We start from the raw sequence: 20,459 nt of genomic DNA on the forward strand, positions 1-20,459 counted from the left end.
CCTGCTGACATTGTTAATGGCTGCAGGATAGTACATTGTAGGGAAGGACTGTATCGTTTTAACCCTCTCCCCCTCTTCAGTTGTTGACATTGTGATGGACCTGTTACTATTTGGGTTTGGTTTTATTCTGCTACTCAGAAATACTTGGTTGAACAGTCTTGCAGAGACATATTTGGGTCTATTTTCAGGATAAATTTCTCCAATTTCCTTCCTTCTCTTTCATCCTTTCCCGATTTCTTCCTTTCTGACCTCTTTCACCACGTTATCTTTTTTGCTGCCTCCAAGTGCATTTATCACTCAAGCTTCAACTCCTGTTCCTTTGCCTTTACCTAGCACTTCCTAATGTTCTCAGGTATCCATACTCGGTCCCTATTCCTTCCCTGTATTCTCTCCTCTCTCCAGGTGCCACACCTGAAAGATCATGCCCAGAAGATAAATCTTTCTTTCTGTTGCCAATGTTCCTAATATTTTCAGCTGAATAGTCTGTTCCATATCTTTGAACTTCAGATACTTAATGTGAATGTTGATCCTGCAGTTAAAACAGTTTGAAAACTGCTGGACTAGAGGGTCCCTTAAACATGACCTCTACTTCACTGACGAAGAGACAAAAGGGGGGACAGGTGAGGTAACATCTTGAGTCAGAGTGAGACTCGGTTAACAACTATCAGTGATTGTCTGAATGCCACTTTTAAGCCTGTGTTTTCACTCCAGTAGGACAAAGTATTTTATCTTTTTACACATTAAAACTTGTACTTATATGGAAGTTTTAGTAATTTATATGTAACATTTTGGTTATAGATCTGAGAGTTCTGAATGACCTGGATCTCAAAAAATGACCAAAGTATGCATATTAATCCTTCATCTATATAAGTTTTATGAGAAACATAAATTTCTATTTATACATATAATTATTTGTGGAAGTGACTGGATTAAATTATATTTGGGGAATCCTAGTGCTTGTTTTGTAAAGTCTTAAAATAGAGATAGAATCAAGATAATATCAAGACTTTTTCACTTTTCTTTGCAGGGATGGAAAATAAAGCAAAGCAGTATCTTATCGTCTATCTTTCAGCAGGCCTTCTGAAGTTTAACTAAAAATATGATCGTGCTTGCTTCAGAGAACTGCTCTTCTCAGTACCAGTTACATCAAACAAGTCAGCCCCTGGATGGTAACTGCCTGCTAATCTTGATTATACTTGGGAAAATATTATTAAATATCCTCACACTGGGAATGAGAAGAAAAAACACCTGTCAAAATTTTATGGAATATTTTTGCATTTCACTAGCACTCATGGACCTTTTACTTTTGGTAAACATTTCCATTATATCCTATTTCAGGGATTTTGTACTTTTAGACATTAGGTTTACTAAATACCACATCTGCTTGTTTACTCAAATTATATCTTTTACTTACGGCTTTTTGCATTATCCAGTTTTCCTGATAGCATGGATAGATTATTATCTGAATTTTTCTAAAACCACCCTTCCATTTAAGTGTCAGAAATTATGTTATTTCTTTACAGTACTTTTGATTTGGATTTCAGTATTTGCTTATGTTTTGGGAGATCCAGATATCTACCAAAACCTAAAGGCACAGAATGTTTATCCTTATCAATGTCCTTTCTACGTCAGCATTCAAAGTTACTGGCTCTCATTTTTCATGGTGATGATTTTATTTATGGCTTTCATCACTTCTTGGTCAGAAGTTATTACCTTAGTACAGGCTATTAGGATAACTTCCTACATGAATGAGACTGTCCTATATTTCCCCTTTTTATCCCATTCTAGTTGTACTGTGAACTCTAAAAAAACACTCTTGCCCAAGTTCATTGTCTGTTTTCTCGGTACCTGGTTACCATTTGTACTACTTCAAATAATTATCCTTTTATTTAAAGTACAGATTCCAGCATATATTGAGATGAACATTCCATGGTTGTACTTTGTCAATAGTTTTCTCATTGCTACGGTTTACTGGTGTAAATGTCACAAGTTTAATTTAAGAGACATTGCATTACCTGTGGATCCATTTGTCAACTGGAAAAGCTGCTTCATTGCACTTGCAATTCATGATCCTGAGCAAATTGAAAAGCCTACATCAATTATAATTTGTTAACATGTTGCCATGTTAAAACTTACAACTGTGGTATTTTCAAAGGAAAAAGAGTAACTCAGGGCATACAAAGACTGAACTGAACTGAAGCCTCCCTCAACCGCCTCAATGTGTATTTTAGGGCTATGATATTATTTGTCTTTTTCATTTTTAAACAAAATAATTCCAAGAAAAAATTTTATACCTGTTGAGGAAAATTGCATGTTACAAATATTAACATAGAAGTGAAATGAGTCAACACTTGGCCATACTGATGTTTCTGTTATCCAAAAAAACTACTGGATGCAAACAGTTATGTAAATCTGAGATGCGCTGCCAACTTTTATATAAACTTAAATAAACATTTTTATTTAATTCACAGCAATAAAATCAAGATTTTTTTTTTAAAATGATTCGGTATAAATATTCTTTAACATAGGGGAAGAGTAGCTAATTTTAAAAATATATTTGTTCTTAATGTAAATATTTCTGCAAGCTAAGTTTCGGTTGCTTACCTTACAGAACTGGTAGTGACTAGGTTCTCTCCGTGCCAGATTCCTTTTCAGTTATAACTTAAATGTCACTTGCAATATCAAATCATAACTACATTGTAAAAGTAAAGCAGGGTTTCCTATCCTCAGCACTATCGCTATTTTGGGTTAGGTAATTCTTTGTTTGGGGAGAATGCCTGTGCATTGAAATATTTAGTAGCATCCCTACCCACTACCCACTAGATACCAGTAGCACCCTCTTCCCCAGTTGTGACAATCAAAATGTCTCCAGACATTGCCAAGCCTCCCATGGGGGGGCAAAATCGCCCCAGCTGAGAACTACAGGATTAAAGGAATCTGAATGACAGTCACTTTGTGAATTCAGTTGAACTAAGAAGTGCCCAACCTGTCCATGTCTAAACCTGGCCCTCTCACTTCTCTATTATGTTTCCTCTGAATGTACTGCTTTCTAATTGGCCATAACATGGCACTACGATATTTAAAATAAATTGTACTTAATAAAACCCAGCAGATTTTAAATCAGGAAAGTTTCTAACTATTTCAAATCCCTTAGTAAGCTTTTTGTTGTTGTTCACTTAGAAAGTCCCCATGCCTCATAAGCTTAAAGAAGAAAAGAAATTATGCAATAGACCAGCCAAATGGAAGAGGCTTTTATTAGTAAAGAAATGAACTTAACAGCTGGTCTACAATATATTATTGAATTATAAACAATATAAATAAATGATTCTGTAGGCCCACTTAACCTTCATCCAGACCCACATGAAGCAATGTTACAACAATGTTCTACGTGAAATGTGCAGGTAACAAAGGTGCAATTACAAGTCAGGTTAAGCAGCAGAATATAAGGTGCTTTAATTTAACAGTTAATGTTGCCATCAACAAGCTTAATTTCACTTCACTGAATACAGACACAACAGATATGAAAATCTAAAATTAATACACATGCTACTTGTTAATATGAAAGTGCCTTCTCTTTTTAAAAAAAATATACCAAATGGACAGACTTTTTACATAGATTGTGGTGTGCTCTTATAATGCAAAATTAACTTCATTTTCAGGTTATACATTTGAAAACTAGCTACAGACACCAATCTAGGAACACTAATGCTAAGAGTGCTAAAACTAATTTCCTGTAAAGAGGACTCTAATACAATATCCAATGTAAAGAATACATCTATATATAATCTTAACATTTGTTTTCTATAAAGATAAAAAATGCTTTTTCCCCTTGGTGATGCTTTGTTCATCCTGGGTGGATCAGCTTTTGAGGTTTTAATCATTTGAAAGTCCCATTTTAGAACAGTGTGAGGAATCAAACATAGAAATAGAAAAAGTCAACATATACTTGAAGAATCAAAAATTAGTATTTTTTAAAACTAATATATCACAAAAATTTGCCTTTGTTTAAATCAACAAAAGGTTAACCAGCAAGACAAAAGCATTAATTCAGTAGAGGCTGAAATGCCTGCCATCTGTGTCGGCATCCACCCTGCACACTGCTGCCTACAACTCAGCACAAGCTTACTCCTGACTCTAAGCATAGTTTCTAGAACCTACTTGGACTTTTTTTTCCCCTACAGAAAAAAACAAAAAGTTTTTGAATAAGGTGACTTGGGAATCTTGGGTAAATGTCTCGGAAGTTAAACATCCTTGTACACTTCGTTGATTTTATTTTTTTTAATACTCACCTGGGGATGTTTTTCCCATTGCTTTTAAGAGAGCACGGAAGGGAGGAAGGGAGAGAGAGAGAAATATATATCAATGCAAGAGAGAAACACTGACTGGTTGCCTACTGTATGCACCCGACTGAGGCAGAGAGGGAACTCACAACCCAGGTGAATGCCCTTGACTGGGAACTGAACATGCAACCCTTCGGTTCAGGAGCTGATGCTTTAACCACTTAGCAACACCAGTCAGGGCTCCACTGACTTTCTAAGTTTTAAGAATACATATTTAAAAGGTACTTACGCAACATATATAACATCATAAAATATGGGTAAATATTTTTAAAATTGGGTATATCAAAACATGTTAAATTTTAAACAATGCCATGGGGGAAAAACCTGTTTTACATGGAATGTCAGTGTTCCTTTTTAAATCAATTTGTTAAAGATTCCAATCCAACATGTATTAGGACATTTTCCTGCTTTAAGAAGTTGTGACTACCCAGCTGGTGTGGCTAAGTGGTTGAGCATTGACCTGTAATATAACCAGGAGGTCACAGTTCCATTCCCAGTCAGGGCACATGTCCGGGTTGGGGCTCAATCCCCAGTGTGGGGCATGAATGAGGCAGCCGACCAATGATTCTCTCTCATCATTGATATTTCTCCCTCTCCCTCTCCCTTCCTCTCAGCAATCAATAAAAATGAGATACTTTCATTTTTTTATCTTTATAGAGAATGTTAGTATCAAGCAATGTTAATATGTAAAGCTCTGTCAATAGGAATTACAGTGTAAGTCACAGAATCCTCAAGTGGTAAGGAATCTCTACCCAGTTAATAATGATCCCATTCAATACTTACTCCCCATATACTTGTCAATTTAAACATAGAACTCTTTTATGTTTACTAGTTAAGTATTTTAAAGTAAAACCCTTTTACTTGGTAATGTGTTCTTTCTAAAAAGTAGATATTTGTAATAAAATTTATTTTATGTAGTCTTCCTTGCTTTAAAAGCAAAACAAAAGTACAAAACAAACCTGTTCAGTGAATTCCTTTGAGATTTCCCAGTTTTAGATATGCCTCACTGTCAATACTGGGTGTAAAGCTTTTGTGGTTAAAAATGTATAGTAAGTCAGCACCAGCTTCTTTGTATTGTTCTATCACACTCCCTGCATAGCAACACCTCTGGAATAGATTCAAGTGTCAAAACAATTCTTAGAAATATGGGCTGTCACAAAATATAAATCCTACTGTTAGGACACTTAATTTCATAACCTAATCAGGTTTATGACTGATTGATGTTTGGTAGGTAAAATGTTACAGGATTTGATATGATTTACTCAGACCCCTTATCTGTCATCTAGCCTAATCCTTACCCCAATGCATGAAATATTTCCCTCAGTTCCAACTTTATATTCAGTACATCAAAGTAATAATTATGTCCATGTTTAAACTGCAATCAAAATTTTGTTTGGGAAAATTTTGTTTACTTATGACTGGTTCCTTACATCATGTATACCACATGCTGCACATAGTAAGTGTTCAAACAGTTTGCTAAATGAATGAATAAATGCCTGAATGATAATGTCCATTATCATTTTCCATCATATATAAGAAAAGGCTATTATGCGAATCGACCAAATGCAGAACGACTGGTTGCTATGATGCACACTGACCACCAGAAGGCAGATGCTCAACACAGGAGCTGCCCCCTGGTGGTCAGTGTGCTCCCACAGGGGAAGCCGACTCAGCCAGAAGCCGGGCTCACAGCTGGCGAGCACAGTGGTGGTGGCGGGAGCCTCTCTTGTTTCTGTGGCAGTCGGACATCCCCCGAGGCCTCCTAGACTTCGAGAGGGCACAGGCCAGGCTGAGGGACCCCCCCAGAGTGCATGAATGTCATGCACTGGGCCTCTAGTGTGTTCATATATCCCATGGTTAGCTAGCAAGAAGCATTTAGAAAAATGTCCTCATTTGCTTGTCTGTTTAAACTTTCTGCCTTGTTCCTTAGGACAACCAAGACTAGGTGACCCAGGGAATAGTGCTTAATAAATAATTATCTTTTAGCAATTGCTCTGAAGTATGAAAGAAACTATTGAAAAGGGAATGAGAATTAAGTAGAAGCAACTTAAAAACACCCCATTATGTGGCCCAGAATCATAATTTTAGAGCTGGGAGGAACTTAAGAGATGATTTAAATCAAAATCAACATATTTAGTATAGGCTCCACACGGTATACATAGAAGAGGAAACAGGTTTAAAGGTAAGTAACTGCTGAGGGGGTCACTGCACACAGCTGTTTCAACTGGATGTGAAACCCCAGTCATTCATCATAGTAATTTAATGATTATGTAGATCTATTAACTACTAGAGTACTTAGTACTACCTAAAACAAAGAATTATGACTTTTCAACCATTCTAAACAAAGACTGTAAGCAATGGATACTTCTGGTTTGCCTGAGGCACGACTGAAAAGTTCCTTCTTTCTAAAGTAGGTTGGTATTTACTCCACCACCAGCTCCACCACCCTCACAAGCACGAACTTTTTCACCTCTATCAATGAAAGCTCCAAAAAACATGGATTTAACACTGTATAATTTTTAAGCCAATAATGATGGCTACTATCAATCCTTAAGATTACTGGAGTTAAATTTAAAACCATGCCATGTTAACATAACAGTGTTTTAAATTCATATTTATTTTTTTCCAAATTAAGAATCATTCTATACTTCCTTTTAGACAATATATTTAAAAACCTTTGCACAGGTTTTCTCTCTATGGATTCATATTTATGCCACCAGTATCACTGAGAGCAGTTGTACTTTTCAAAGACAGTAGAAAAAAATACTTTTCTAGTGTACCTCCTAATATCTGAGATTAAAACAGTCATCTTTAAATAAAATGTTCATAAGCTATAAAAAGGGAAAACATGAAACATTCATGGGAAACATTTCCCAAAAGTTTCCGTAAACATCGCATTTAAAAGGTTCATGTGTTAAGAGTAGAATGGGACAATTTTCATAGAGAAGGTGGGCTTCAGATCTGAAAAGGAGGGAGGCCACTTTTAACATGTGTGTACTAAAGTGACAGTTCAGAGAAAGCCAAATGTTTTGCTCTGAAATATGGCAATAATTACCATCATATTAGTTACTTTACAACTTTCAAAAAAAAAGCTTTCTCGTAGTATTATTTTAAGCTAGATTAAATAAGCTCTAAAAAATTATATGTAAAACTTTAGAATTCTTAAAAATTTAGGAAACTTTTTCCAAAGATAATATAATTTTTAACTCTTTACTGATGTAATGGCTTGTATTGCTGCTATAAAGGAAATCATATAGAGATACATTTTCTGAACTTATAACAAAAGAGGAATATCTTTCCAAAGAATTCTTTTAAAGATATGCAGCTCTTAATAGGTTGAAATTAAATTTTGCTAAAACTGCATATTTACTTTCCCTAATACTGTATTTGTGCTTATCTAAATTGAATCATAATCTTTAAAATGAAATCAAATGTTCTAAATAGATTCATAAAATACCAATAGTGAATAATGTGAAACTATTTACTTCATGATCCACACTACTGTGCATCAAAAAATAGAGGTAGGCTTGTGTTAATTAAAATCACACTGATAAAGAGAAACAGCTCTTAGTCATCCAATTCTTACACTGAGACAACCTAGCAAATAAGATACAACCTTAAAAATGCTTTTCTTTGATTCAGCTGTGGCATCTGAAAGTGAATACTCGATTCTGATAATTAAAACAACTAATCTTTGAGTTTTTGACAACCTAAGACTATATATACAATCTAAATATTGCCTCCATACGACACTTGTGCCATAGTGTACCAACACCCTGCAAATACAAGTAATAGGGCTTAAAACATTTAATTGGACACGTCAGTGATATGGGGCACTATGGCAGATTTCAATCTAATACTGGTATCTGAATAAATGTCTGACTAATTTCACACTGGCTAGATGAAGATTAACTGTAAAAAATTATTCAAAGGCATGGGCATAACAATACATATTACATACAGTTCTAAGAGGGCTACTTAAAATTATTTCTATTGAAAACTAGGTAAAACATAAATATTATCTTCAAAAGTGCAGAACTTTGTTCAGTGTTGAAGTGAGATAAAATAAGTGGCAGGCCTCTTGCGCCTCTCGCATTCTCAAGTTTCTTCACTAACATTTTTTCCCTCCCATTCCACCTTCTCTACTTCTGGGTCAGCCCTTAAAAGTGTCTGTTTAGATGATGCCACAGCAAATTAAAAGTACCATCTTGGAAATAGTTAAATGCCACTTAAAAAGTGACAGTCTGTCTCATATTATACTGATTTCATCAAAGTGCATAGCTGTGTCAGACACATCCCTGCACAAGACTTGATGAAAATCCACATCATGTAAAAAATAATTTTTACAAGCCAGCTCTCTCAGCTTGTTTAATTTCTTAGGAACACATGGCTTAAAGCAAATAAAACTTCAAACTTGTAGGTTTTCCACCCCCTCAATGGAAAAAGAGTGTGTAAGTTTAAACAAGTCAGAAAATACAAACTTAAGTAGCAAAAACAGGAAGAACTTCTCTTTCTGCTTGTCATTCCCTCAATCAAAATCCTAAAACAATTATATAAATAAAAATATAGCCCTCTTCCCACCTATATCATACTAAAACTGTGCTTAAAGCTCAGGAGAGAGGTGCACACCCAGTGTCATCGTCTATCCATTATATGTAACTGATATTAACATGATTTAATCATCTTGAAAGAAATAACTGCTTCAAAGGTGAGAGTGACTACTTGAAAGCAAATGAGCCATTTCTAAATAAAACTACTCACTTGAAAAAAAAAAAACCAAGTATATTTTCTGGTATGTTTTGATACTATTCTTAAGATTATTATAAGACTTAAGATTATAAGGTACTCCCAAATGGATATCCTTTCTTAACATAGTGCCAGGCACAGGGGCTTTTACAAGTACTACATAATGACTGCTATTAGAAGAGGGTGTAAATAAAAGGTGAACCTATTAACACAGTTCAAAGCTAACCCCTTAAAGGTTATATGTAGTTATGGGAAGCAATCATTATTGCAAGGGGAATTTATCCTCACATAATCTTATATTAATTGTGTGTGGATTCTCTATGCTAAAGTTTTAATTCCAGGGGAGATTTTTCTTTGTGCCTCCACCCCCCCATACAGTGAAACATCTTCCACCGTGCTTAGCCTGTATTTGAGTTCTGAAATTGCAACATGAGGGGAAAAGTCAAGCATATGACAACTCTGTCACAATGATTAAATGCTAATAAATGAAAGTTGACTAGAGAGTACCTACCTTTCCTTGAAACTTTAATCCAATAATTAAAAATGTGATATAAAGAAATATGTAACATGGACTACAAGCTATTGTAGGTCTGGAACATGAGCCTTACACTATATTACACATTCTAATCCTACACGCAACTATCAGTAAACATCATTTTTTAAAACATTACTACACTAAAGAATCCCACAAAGCATACATTCAAACAAGAGGCATCTACAGATTAAAAAAATTACCCGCTGTATTTTTGTATAAAAATAATCAACATTCTCTAATGTACACAAAGCCAAAAGATAAATATCTGTGATGTCTTTAATGACATCTTTAGTCTTCTACTAGGTCAACACAATCTTTTTGAAAAGAGCAGTGATAATGACTGAAACCCATAGACTCTTTCCACTTTTGCCAAATATCTATGTATGTTCCTTCGATTATTAAAACATTTTCATTGTATGATAGAGATAAGATTTAAAAAAATAAACAAATTTTTGATGTCCAGGACTATAAAGCTCTCAAGGCTCCCAAAACAATTATGTTTTGGTGTCACAATTCTAGTAGATCACTAACTGTTTGGTGAAAGGTTTTACTTAAAAATTTCCCCCCTAAAACGTGTACATACAAACTTAGACCTCACCATTCAAGAGATATCACTTGGTAAGTGCTCTGCAGAAAGCATGCAAGGGTTTTGTCAGGAAAAGGGAATATGCTTTCTAGCTAGACCCAGCATGTTCAACATTAGAAAAATGCCAAAGACCAAATACGTGTATGTGCTACACACTATTGCCTTGTTGGTAAAGGTTATATGTACATTGGTTCATAAGGTGTAATCAGATTATGCCTTTTATCACAGAGGAGCATAGATAAAAGATAATATGAATCAGTATCTTTTGAGAGTCTATTTATATGCTAGTCCTTATTTTATCGGCCAATTTAATGGATCGCTCCCCTTTTTCTCAGTGTGCATACACTGGGGAAAATACTTCAGCAGAACACTGATGCTACCTGAAATATTTCCATTGTGTAATGTATCCCTCTGGGTGAAAAAGGGAATCATTTATCACTCCTACATTAAAGTTTCTCAACCTTGGTACTACTGACATTTTGGACCGCATAGCTGTTGTGGAGAACTGTCCTATGCATTGTAGGAAATATACAATCCCTGTCCTCCATGTGTTAGGTACCGATAGCATCCCTCCCTCAGCCCCCTCAGCTAAACCAAAATGTCCCCAGGGCAGCAAAACTCATCTCCAGGAGAACTATTGGTCTACATGTACAAAAACTAAGAGGACAATGTTCTCAGCTACACCAAATTCTTGGTCAAGTTTAGAATAGAAACCAACTTGTCTGACTCCCAGATCAGTGTTATTCTTGCTAGAATGCAATCCATTTTTATAGACAAAACAACTTTCTAACAGACATGTTTTTTTAAATGCACAATGATATCTCACTGCATACAATTCCAGTCACTGGACTCCTAAATTATTCTTAAATTATCTCTAATGACAACTTATGGGAAACTTATAGGGTAGAAAAATGTATAACAAAACTGAATCAAAAGAGAAATGTAAATCATTAAGTTAGTTTTAAAAGGATTCTTTATATTAATGATAAACATTACTTTTTTAAAAAGTACTATAATACGTTTCTTTGAAAAATATCATGGCCCTCTATAACAGGTCTTTCAATGTTGTATGTAACCTGTAAAATTAATTTCACCAATGTTGGCTAATTATGAAAATGTATGATGAATTATTATATCTGTAAAAGAAATGTCAGCTTTTCATGTGGAGATCCCAATGTTCTTGGCTATCCACCACAATACGTGATAATATTCTAGGCCAACCTGAGCCTTTACCTTACAAGTTTGTTTAAGAAGAATAAAACTGATGTTATCGCAAAGCCTCATGATCTCGTTAAGATTCCTTCAGAGAGTTGATGCGTGCACAGATCTTTAGGGCGGGGCCAAGCTTGATATTCATTGCACTCATAAGATGGTCTTCTTTTAGCAAGAGAAGGGCCTGTCCATCAATCTCCTGTGCTCTAAACTCATCTGCGATATCCTGGCAGCCTGGAATTTGATCAGAGAAAGGAAATTAAAATTAATACACAACAATTAGACATTACTCCTAATAGTCACAGTTATGCTCTCACTGGGTCTGAGTATGTGAAATACAGGCTGAGAAACAAATGAAATTTATTTATGGTAGTCTTAGGTTCACTCCCGAAGAAGAGAGTATTTCTTGACATTCTGAAAATAAAAATTAATCAAAATCAGGTAAAGCAACTTACTTGGAATTCTTGTTCTAAAGATAATATAGAAATAATTAGTAAGAGTCAGGTAAAATGTAAGGATTGATCAGTCCAGAATCTAGACTCTAGATATAGCTTATCTTCACAAAAAGGATGATGGTGTCATCTCAAAGCATGCCACATATATAACAAGTTTAAATTAACTAATTATTATACCTCATGAACTTATCTTTCTATAACATATTCTTCACATTTACATACAAAGGAATAAAATATAATGTTCTGCCATTTAAATAACAATTTAGAAATATTTTCCTATGTACCAGAATACCACTTTCATTATCTCTTAAAACTTTTAATTTACAACCTTCAATTGGCAAGCACATCGAAACATTTTTATTGTTCACTAAGGACAGAACCAATCCATCAAGATTATAGTATTGCTCTATTGCAATACTGCTAAAATGTATTATACTGCTCAACTTGTAATTTCAACTTCAAATCTTAGTATCATTGGACCCATCTCCACTTTTGAAACATAAATTCTCATTGAAATTAGGGGCTTGCTAACTAACACCTTGTCAAAAAACAATATTTTAGCCTCAAACTAAATCAGATGCTTTATCAGGTAACAAACACAATGCTAGCATCTACTTGAACCCCAAATGTTCTTATTATCTACCAAATTTTGCAGTCAGGTTACTCAATAAACTTCTCCACTAAGGATAAGGAAACTAGCAAGAAGGTAATGAATTAAGGAACCAAGAGAGAAGAGAATGCAAAATGTAGAAGCTTCCTTAGACAGTAAAATTAGAAAAATAAATTTAAAAATAAATACTAATGCCTTAGCCAGTGTTGTTCAGTGTTAGAGCACTGGCCTGCACACCAAAGGGTCTCAGGTTTGATTCCCGGTCGAGGGCATGTACCTGCGTTGCAGGTTCGATCCCTGCTCCAGTTGAGGTGTGTGCAGGAGGCAATAGGTGTGTCTCACATTGATATTTCTCTCTCTCTTCTCCTCCCTCCACCCCTTCCACTCTCTCTAAAAATTAATATAAAAACAAAACAAACAAAAAAGAATAAATACTAACAGCGTAAAGTCTATTTTATTCGAATCAGTATTCTCAGGGAAAACACAAAAAAATGGAAATGGTTACATTACATCTTTAGATACCACAACTTTGCAGAAATGATTATCTTCCTATTGCAAACATATCATTCTCTTGTTTATATAGATAATGATGTCATCCCTATAACCCCAGAACTAAACACAAAGCACTGTAGGTGCTAAATATACATATATATTGGGGGGGGGGGGTGTGTGAAGGACTAAGTGAGTGAATAAACAAATAATGAACAAAAAACAGAATCTGCTAGAGAGGAACCATCTGTAAGAGTAATACAAACACTTTCTGTATTTTGCTGTGTAGCCATCTTTTCTCTTGGATATTTTTTTGCCTTCTTTGTTGGTTATATCTTTTTTGTTTCCTATATAACAGCCAGCTTATCAATTTCTCTAGTCTTAATAATTTCTCCAACTTCTAAAAATTGACATTTCAAAAGTACCCTATGAGGAATTTTTATTATTTTGCCCGTTTACCATATAAAAGAAATTATATAGTTAAAAGGAATTACTCACCATGGAAAAGCCCCTTTCCTTTTCCCAGAGGTAGCTCTCAAAACTGGGCAGACAAAACTGACTAATCTTGCGTCTAGTTGTGACTTCATCCTTCTTTATATGAAAGAACTAATGTTCTTCTCTCTTCAGTCTTACTTACAAGAGCACAGGGAAGAAAAGAAGAGAGAGAAAGATAGGGTAGGACTTACTTAGATTCAGAAAACAGGAGCCATGAGAAGTAATGAGGACTATAAGAGCTACATGTGGGAATAGAAACAAGGAGCTCTCCATGAGGAAAATATATAGCATGTTTTCGTTCCTCTGCATTATGAGATACCTCTTCAAATGTCTTCTTACAGGTGGACAATAAAGGTATTAGCAAAATAATAGTGAACAAAAAGTTTGGGAAACAGCGTGATCAAATATGAATGCGTTATCTTCAGTATTTTAGACCACAACTTTCTAAAGCCAACCCCAAAAAGGGGCAGGGGGATTATACTATACATTAGTACAGAAGCTAAAAAATAAAGTGACTTTAAAAAGAAAAAAACAGAAGCAAATATGCTTCCAGAAAATTGAGAAAAATGAATTTTAAAAAAATTCTACATGCTCAGGATGTTCTGAGCTAGTTCTATGAATTTCTGACATTAAAATCTCCTTCTGTAAAGCAGCTGCACCCTAGGGATATGTACAAAATATATCCCAACTGTAGTAACCAGTCAGAGTAGCTGGCTTTACATCACCAGAAGCAGCTATCAGGGTGTGCACAGACCTGAACACATGGACACGGGTCCCAAGCATCCAGTCACTTTTCCAAAGAAACCCAAAATAAACTCACCCTGCACAAAAAATGGCCTCAATAAGGAAGGTGAAACGCTGTGACCTGCCATTCAATAGTACAGAAAAATCAAGTCCCAATGTTAGTATTATGAAAACCAGTAAATCGTCATATCTACACTAATAAAAGACAAAGATGCTAATTGACCGCACCTTTGCTACACCCATCAGCTAATCAGAAGAGTATGCAAATTAACCCAACAAAGAAGGCCGTTAAATTTGCATACTGCAGGCAGATCCCACTGTGCCGCCTGCCCTGGGCGGGTGAGATTCCAAGCCGACGCCCGCCCCAGGGCGGGATCCAGGCCTGCCGTGTGCGGGGCCGGGCAGCAGCATGACTCCGAGCCACCGCCTGACCCAGCAGGGATCCAGGCCTGCCATCTGCGACTGGGGAAGATGGGGCAGGCACCGTGGAATCGGGCGTGCCATCTACCACCAGGGGAGCAGGCCTAAGCCAGCAGGTGGTTATCTCCCGAGGGGTCCCAGACTGTGAGAGGGCACAGGTTGGGCTGAGAGACCCCCCCCGCCCCCGCCAGTGCACAAACTGGGCTTCTAGTTGTATATAATTCCTATACTTTCTATGCCTACAAAGAAACCTAATTTACTGCAGATTCAAAGATCAATAAATCCAGAATAAATTGATCTTTGCAATTTAACTGTTTCAAGGAAGAGTTGAAGAAGATAACTGCAATTAACTGAAAACAGAAAGAGTAGTTTCTGTAGAGAACTTTTTAATGCACAAAAATTTATATGAAAATAATTTTTCTTTCTGCTAACAGCTCTGAGATTTGGATGTACTGCATACCAGCTCTATATGATCCCACCAGAATGGTGCACAAGATGACAATAGAAAAGAGATAACTCTAGGGGGTAAATGTAGGTGCCCTGATAAAAGAGGGAAAGAAAATACAAAGGATTACAAAATTTACAAGCTTGTTCATTCTAGGAAAAAAACTTGGGAGTAGACTCTCAGGAAAACAAAAAAATAAACAAACATAAAGCCCTGAATGAGCTCAAAGAGGCTCAAAAGGAAGTTTACAGCGACCAGAGGAACATAGGGAAATGAAGATAAATGCTTATTCTGTATGAAAGTTACCTTAAACTACAGGCATTTCAGAGAGCAAAACTTTGAAAAAGAAGATATAAGGATCACACAAATAAGCTTGTTATTTAACATATAAAAGTTTGGAAATACTCCCATTTAATCAGTAAAAGAAAAGCAGAGTTATATTAAGCAGACCCAAGCAATTCTTAATTATAAAGCAGTCTCCTTTTAATGACATGTAATGTTCTCTAAACACTGGCAATAAAATTAAGTGTCTTGATGAACTCAATAAGACAAGCATCTAAAGTTATAAGCAATAATCTTTTTTTTTTTAATTCAAATGAAGCAAGAATGAGACAAAGAAGTTAGCCTTTGTTCCAATAAAAGCAGCCAAAAGTAGCCTCATGGCAAATGGATGCTGGGGAAAATTAGTCCTAAAAAAAGTATATAAAGTGACAGAGGACTCAGTACTATCAATTATTTATTTGCTTGCCAACCTACTTTCTTCAGGATATAAACCACCCTTCATCCCCAAAGGAAAAGAAATACTTTACACCAAATGAGAACCAGAGCTAACAAACAGCTCACACACCCCATTTGGAAAACTGAGACTACTTCTGAAGATGATAGAATCAAAGTCTAGCCCAGGAGATCAGTATAGACTTTAGGGTTAAATCTCACGGTATCTAAACTAATCTAAAATCTAAAATTTATTTCATTAAGTATTAAAACTACAAACAATACTCATCATCCTCTAATACATCAGTTTTAATGCAGATTCTAAACCTATATGGTCAGCACAACTCACACCTAAGTTTTCTTAGGTGTGTGCTTAAAAATCTTCCCATGGGAAATCTATCCCTCTTTAAACAATTTCTTCTTTCTTTAAAAATGACTATATCTTGTTTTTCTTTAAAAAAGAAAAGAAAGAAAGGAAACCACAAAACTTATTTAGCATTTCTAAAACAAGGTACTGAAAAAATAATTTAGACCAGCTGGTGGGGCTCAGTGGTTGATCAACCTATGAACCAGGTGGTCACGGTTTGATTCCCAGTGTGGGGCATGCAGGAGGCAGCCAATCAATAATTCTCTCACATCACTGGTTCTTCTATCTCTCTCTCCCTCTTCCTTCCTCTCTGTAGTCAATAAAAATATATTTTAAAAGAAAAAAGAATTCAATAAAATCTCATAGAGTTCTGAAAACAGAAATGGTAAAATGGCTGACAAATTTTTTTTTAAAGCAATAATAACTGCTAAATATACTTTCTTCACTCTCACAGCACATTAGCTGTAAATTTACTTCTGAGACAGTGGCCTTCATAGAAAGATTAATTAGCAAAACTAGCTGGATTAATTTTAATAAGCTTGCAGAACAACTGCAAAGGGACGTATTTTTCTAGAAAGCTTATATCAAGGTAAATGGTATGATTCAGAATAAAACCAAAATGGAACACAATTTAACAATTTCCTTGTGTTCCATATTCATAAGGCCAAAGTGAATGATAAGATTTGTTGATTTAAAAAAATACATATATTGTCTTAACATAGACAGTGTGTGGGTTTCATCATGAGCAAAGGTTCAAATGTCTTTAGTAGCCAGTCCCTTGGAGAAAGTGGACTTTATGTTTATTTTCACATTAAAGAAGAAAAGATAAAGAACATAAAGAATAAGCTGATGGAAAGAATTCAAAAATGAGAGAGCAGGAAAACATAAGAAAGTTATCCTTTTCTATTGGGATAGAATATCATAACTGAATGCTAGCTGTCTACTTAATCAAATTTTGGAACTGTTCTTGATACCTACTTTTTGCAAGAATCAAAGAATGCAGCTTCCTTTAAAAGAAACCAAAATTTAATCATAGTCTAAAAGGTCTTGATTAGCTTTCAAAAATGTAAAAAAAAATTATAGTCTCTCTTTTTTTTTTTTTTTAAATATATTTTACCAGGTACATGCCCTTGACCGGAATCGAACCTGGGACCCTTCAGTCCGCAAGCCAACGCTCTATCCACTGAGCCAAACCGGCTTCGGCTAGTCTCTCTTATTTAAAAGGTTAAATATTAAATTAGGAAATGAGGAAACCGAATAGAAAAGTAGAAGAGCAAAGGGAAGAAGTGTCTGACTCAATCTCTCTACTGACCCCTCGAGAGAAATCAGACTGAAGAGAAGAGAGCACCTTTAATACCTTCACCGGCTGAGGTGTCACAGCTGAAGCAGGACTAGTCAGTTTTTATCGACTTGAGGGTATGAGAAAATACCCAGTTGTGCTGAGGGAATAAGCAAGAGGAATCAGATCATATTTCAATAGCAAATGCTATTTAACTAGTATATACACATAAGTACTTCTCGAACCCTTTCGTGCAATAGATGCAGGTGGATCTAACATCATTCCTGTGTGTGAATGCCCAAAAAAAACATTAAGGCCAAAATGCTGAATTACGTACCAGGCAAAGAATGAATGAAGGCCCAGACATCATCAACCGTCCATATGGAGGGCTCTGTTTGTGCAACTGATAGCAAGTCACTGTTCTCAGGCATTTTCCTAATTCTCACTTCTCGCAGCTCACGCTCTCTTTCTCGCTCGCTCTGCCTGCGCAGACGTGTTGTCATAGCAGATGGCACAGGATCTTCATGAGAAGCCAAGTCTTCTTCTGCAGATGGATAAGTAATTGGAAGCTGGAAAATGTAGTACAAGTAAAATACAGCATTGCACTTTCCTTGCATTACTGAAAAGGGTATTGTACATTGAAGCAAGGTTTCTACAGACCTGCCTAAGGATATGTTCTCTTGCTGCCCCATCAGGGCCACTTGGACGACGGCCACGATGCCCAAGACTTTGATTATCAGGCTTACGATTCCAACGACTAAGTGCAAATTTTTTAGAACAGCTAACATTGTACCTAAGAAATTCAAGTAAGAAAAAATATTAAATGATATATAGGACACTCTATTTAGTAGTTAATTATGACTTTAAAGTGATTTGTGAATCAGTAAGTGGCATATACTTCATTAAGAACTATAATACCTCAGAAAGTAAACCACAGTGTTCAATGGATTTACTTATGCTAACAGTCAAAAACTGACCTCTGTATGTATATATCAGTATAATACATAGCTCTCAATCTAATACTGGACAGGTATTGATATTTCCTCCTAATAACAGCATGATAGTGGGCAACTTTCTGTAAAATAGAGAGGGCAACTGATTTTTACAGCAGCAAAATAATTCAAGGTTCCAGGAGAAAAAGAAGTTAACTATTTAAATGTTCATCCAAATTGGTATTTTTCCAAGTAATAATATCTGAAAAGCGATTAATAACAATTGCTTAATACAGTAGAGAAAGATAAAATCTTAAATGGCTAGTAAAAGATTTTTCAAATATATTACTGAATCAAAGAGTAAAAATGTAAAGGTGGGATTTCAAAGTTATACAAGGATTTCATAGCTCTCACTCTTCAGGAAATTTTAAAATATAGAATTCTTTGAAATTGATAGACTATCTAATATTTTTTAATAGACCTTTATATGGCATAATAGCAGCTTAAAATAGTTTTATGCCATTTATTGGGTTCCAAGGCCCTAGAACAGGGGACTGGGTACTTTTTCTATAAAGGGTCAGATAGTAAATGTCTTAGGCTTTGTGGGCCATTTAAGTCTCTGTTACAACTAGTCAACTCTGCAATTATGACATACACAATAATAAATGAGCGTGGCTATGTTCCAATAAACCTTTATTTAGAAACACTAAAATTTGAATTTCCCATAATTTTCATGTGTCACAAAATATGATTCTTTTGATTTCTTTTCCAACTATCCCAAAATTTAAAAACCATCCTTAGCTCATGGATCATATAAATATAGGCTACAGGAATGACTCTGGGCACAGTTTGCCTACCCTATTCCTAGAAAGAAGAGTGAAAAGAAATAATCTAAGAAACAATTTCAGAAAAACTCAGAAAGGCTAAGAAAAATACATGCAGTTCCTCTTATTTTACACATATACAACTGTCATTGTAATTTCATGTTTTCAAAACTCTTTTGCTCTAAGATTTTGCAGAAAAATGACAAGAATAAATCCCAATTAACTATGCTATTGATAACTGTTCTAGGATCAATATACAGATGCCGAAATAAATTTTCCTCACGTATGTTTTCTCAAAATATCAGGAAGTGAAAGTAAGGAGCACTATGAGAATGAACAGGCTTTTTTCCCCCTAAAAATATAAAAAACAAAAAGGTGTCCTAATGGCCACCTCATTTTACCCTAAACAATTTAACAAGCTCCTGCTATGTTCATTATGCACTTCCATGGGCTCAGCTCTGTCAGTTTCTGATTTCCATTCTTACCAATTGACAAAACTTCTTTCCCCACTGACTAAAGATCAGAAAGACAGACTAACTTTACACTTGCTGTTTAGTCCCTAAATATTTAGATCTCCAAGACAGTCGTAAACAGCAGCAATTCCTCCCTGACCTAATTTATTCTCTCCCCTTTGCTCTCTCATCTCCATTTCCCTATGTTAGGACCCCTAATCTTCTAAGGGGTTCACCTAAAGGTATAATAATGTGACAACTCAGCAATAATCTCTTGGAGAAGAATAATGGTAGCATTAAAAGACTTGAAATGTTTCTTAAAAGTCAAGAAATTTAAAATATTCTGAAAAACAGTAGTCCTTCCCCTCGGAGTTTTCAATCATTTAGAACCATAGCCACTATTCTTTCCTGTGGTATACACAAACTGGAAAACTCCCATGTTAAACAGGAGTTACATAATTTTCTTAGGATTATCAATAACATAAAAGGATATCTGAGTAACAAACTGACAACTAAGAAACCAATGAAGCCATTTTGAGAGGCAAATACTTCAATTACTTATTCAATAGTACAAAACTTATCCTAAGTTTTACTAAGTATATTTTAGTAGCACCACACTAAATAATATGTTCAAGCAAGAAATTCCCTAGATGGAGAGAACCGAAGATGGCGGCATAGGTTAACGCCGGAGATTGCCGCCTTGAACAACCAATTCAAATTAAGCTTGAACCAGGGACCCACAACATCCAGAAACACAGGCGGGCTGGCTGAGTGGAAATTCTACAACTAGGAGTAAAGAGAATATTATATCCAG

The 20,459-nt window shown here is 35.4% G+C and overlaps 2 protein-coding genes across 12 annotated transcripts in view; one reads left to right on the plus strand and one right to left on the minus strand.

Annotated features, from left to right (window-relative positions):
* GPR160 (G protein-coupled receptor 160) overlaps positions 1–2,494 on the plus strand; it is a 25,800-nt gene extending 23,306 nt beyond the window's left edge. For all 6 annotated transcript variants that reach the window (XM_006764090.2, XM_015564164.1, XM_015564163.1 and 3 more), the window contains one exon: positions 1,028–2,494. In XM_006764090.2, coding sequence (XP_006764153.1) covers positions 1,100–2,113 — 1,014 coding nt within the window. In that variant the 5' untranslated portion in view covers positions 1,028–1,099 and the 3' untranslated portion in view covers positions 2,114–2,494. The remainder of the gene's footprint in view (positions 1–1,027) is intronic.
* Positions 2,495–9,802: 7,308 nt separating this feature from the next.
* PHC3 (polyhomeotic homolog 3) overlaps positions 9,803–20,459 on the minus strand; it is a 75,257-nt gene continuing 64,600 nt past the window's right edge. For 4 of the 6 annotated variants that reach the window (XM_015564169.1, XM_015564170.1, XM_015564167.1 and 1 more), the window contains 3 exons: positions 18,098–18,230; positions 17,775–18,006; positions 9,803–11,653 (listed from right to left, as the gene is read on the minus strand). In XM_015564169.1, the coding sequence (XP_015419655.1) occupies positions 11,499–11,653; positions 17,775–18,006; positions 18,098–18,230 (520 nt within the window). In that variant the 3' untranslated portion in view covers positions 9,803–11,498. Of the gene's footprint in view, positions 11,654–13,471; positions 13,602–17,774; positions 18,007–18,097; positions 18,231–20,459 lie in introns of those variants that run through there. The other 2 variants (XR_001513900.1, XM_015564171.1) reach the window with 2 other exon arrangements.

This window comes from Myotis davidii, unplaced genomic scaffold (assembly GCF_000327345.1).
Source record: "Myotis davidii unplaced genomic scaffold, ASM32734v1 scaffold115, whole genome shotgun sequence".
Taxonomy (NCBI): Eukaryota; Metazoa; Chordata; class Mammalia; order Chiroptera; family Vespertilionidae; genus Myotis; species Myotis davidii.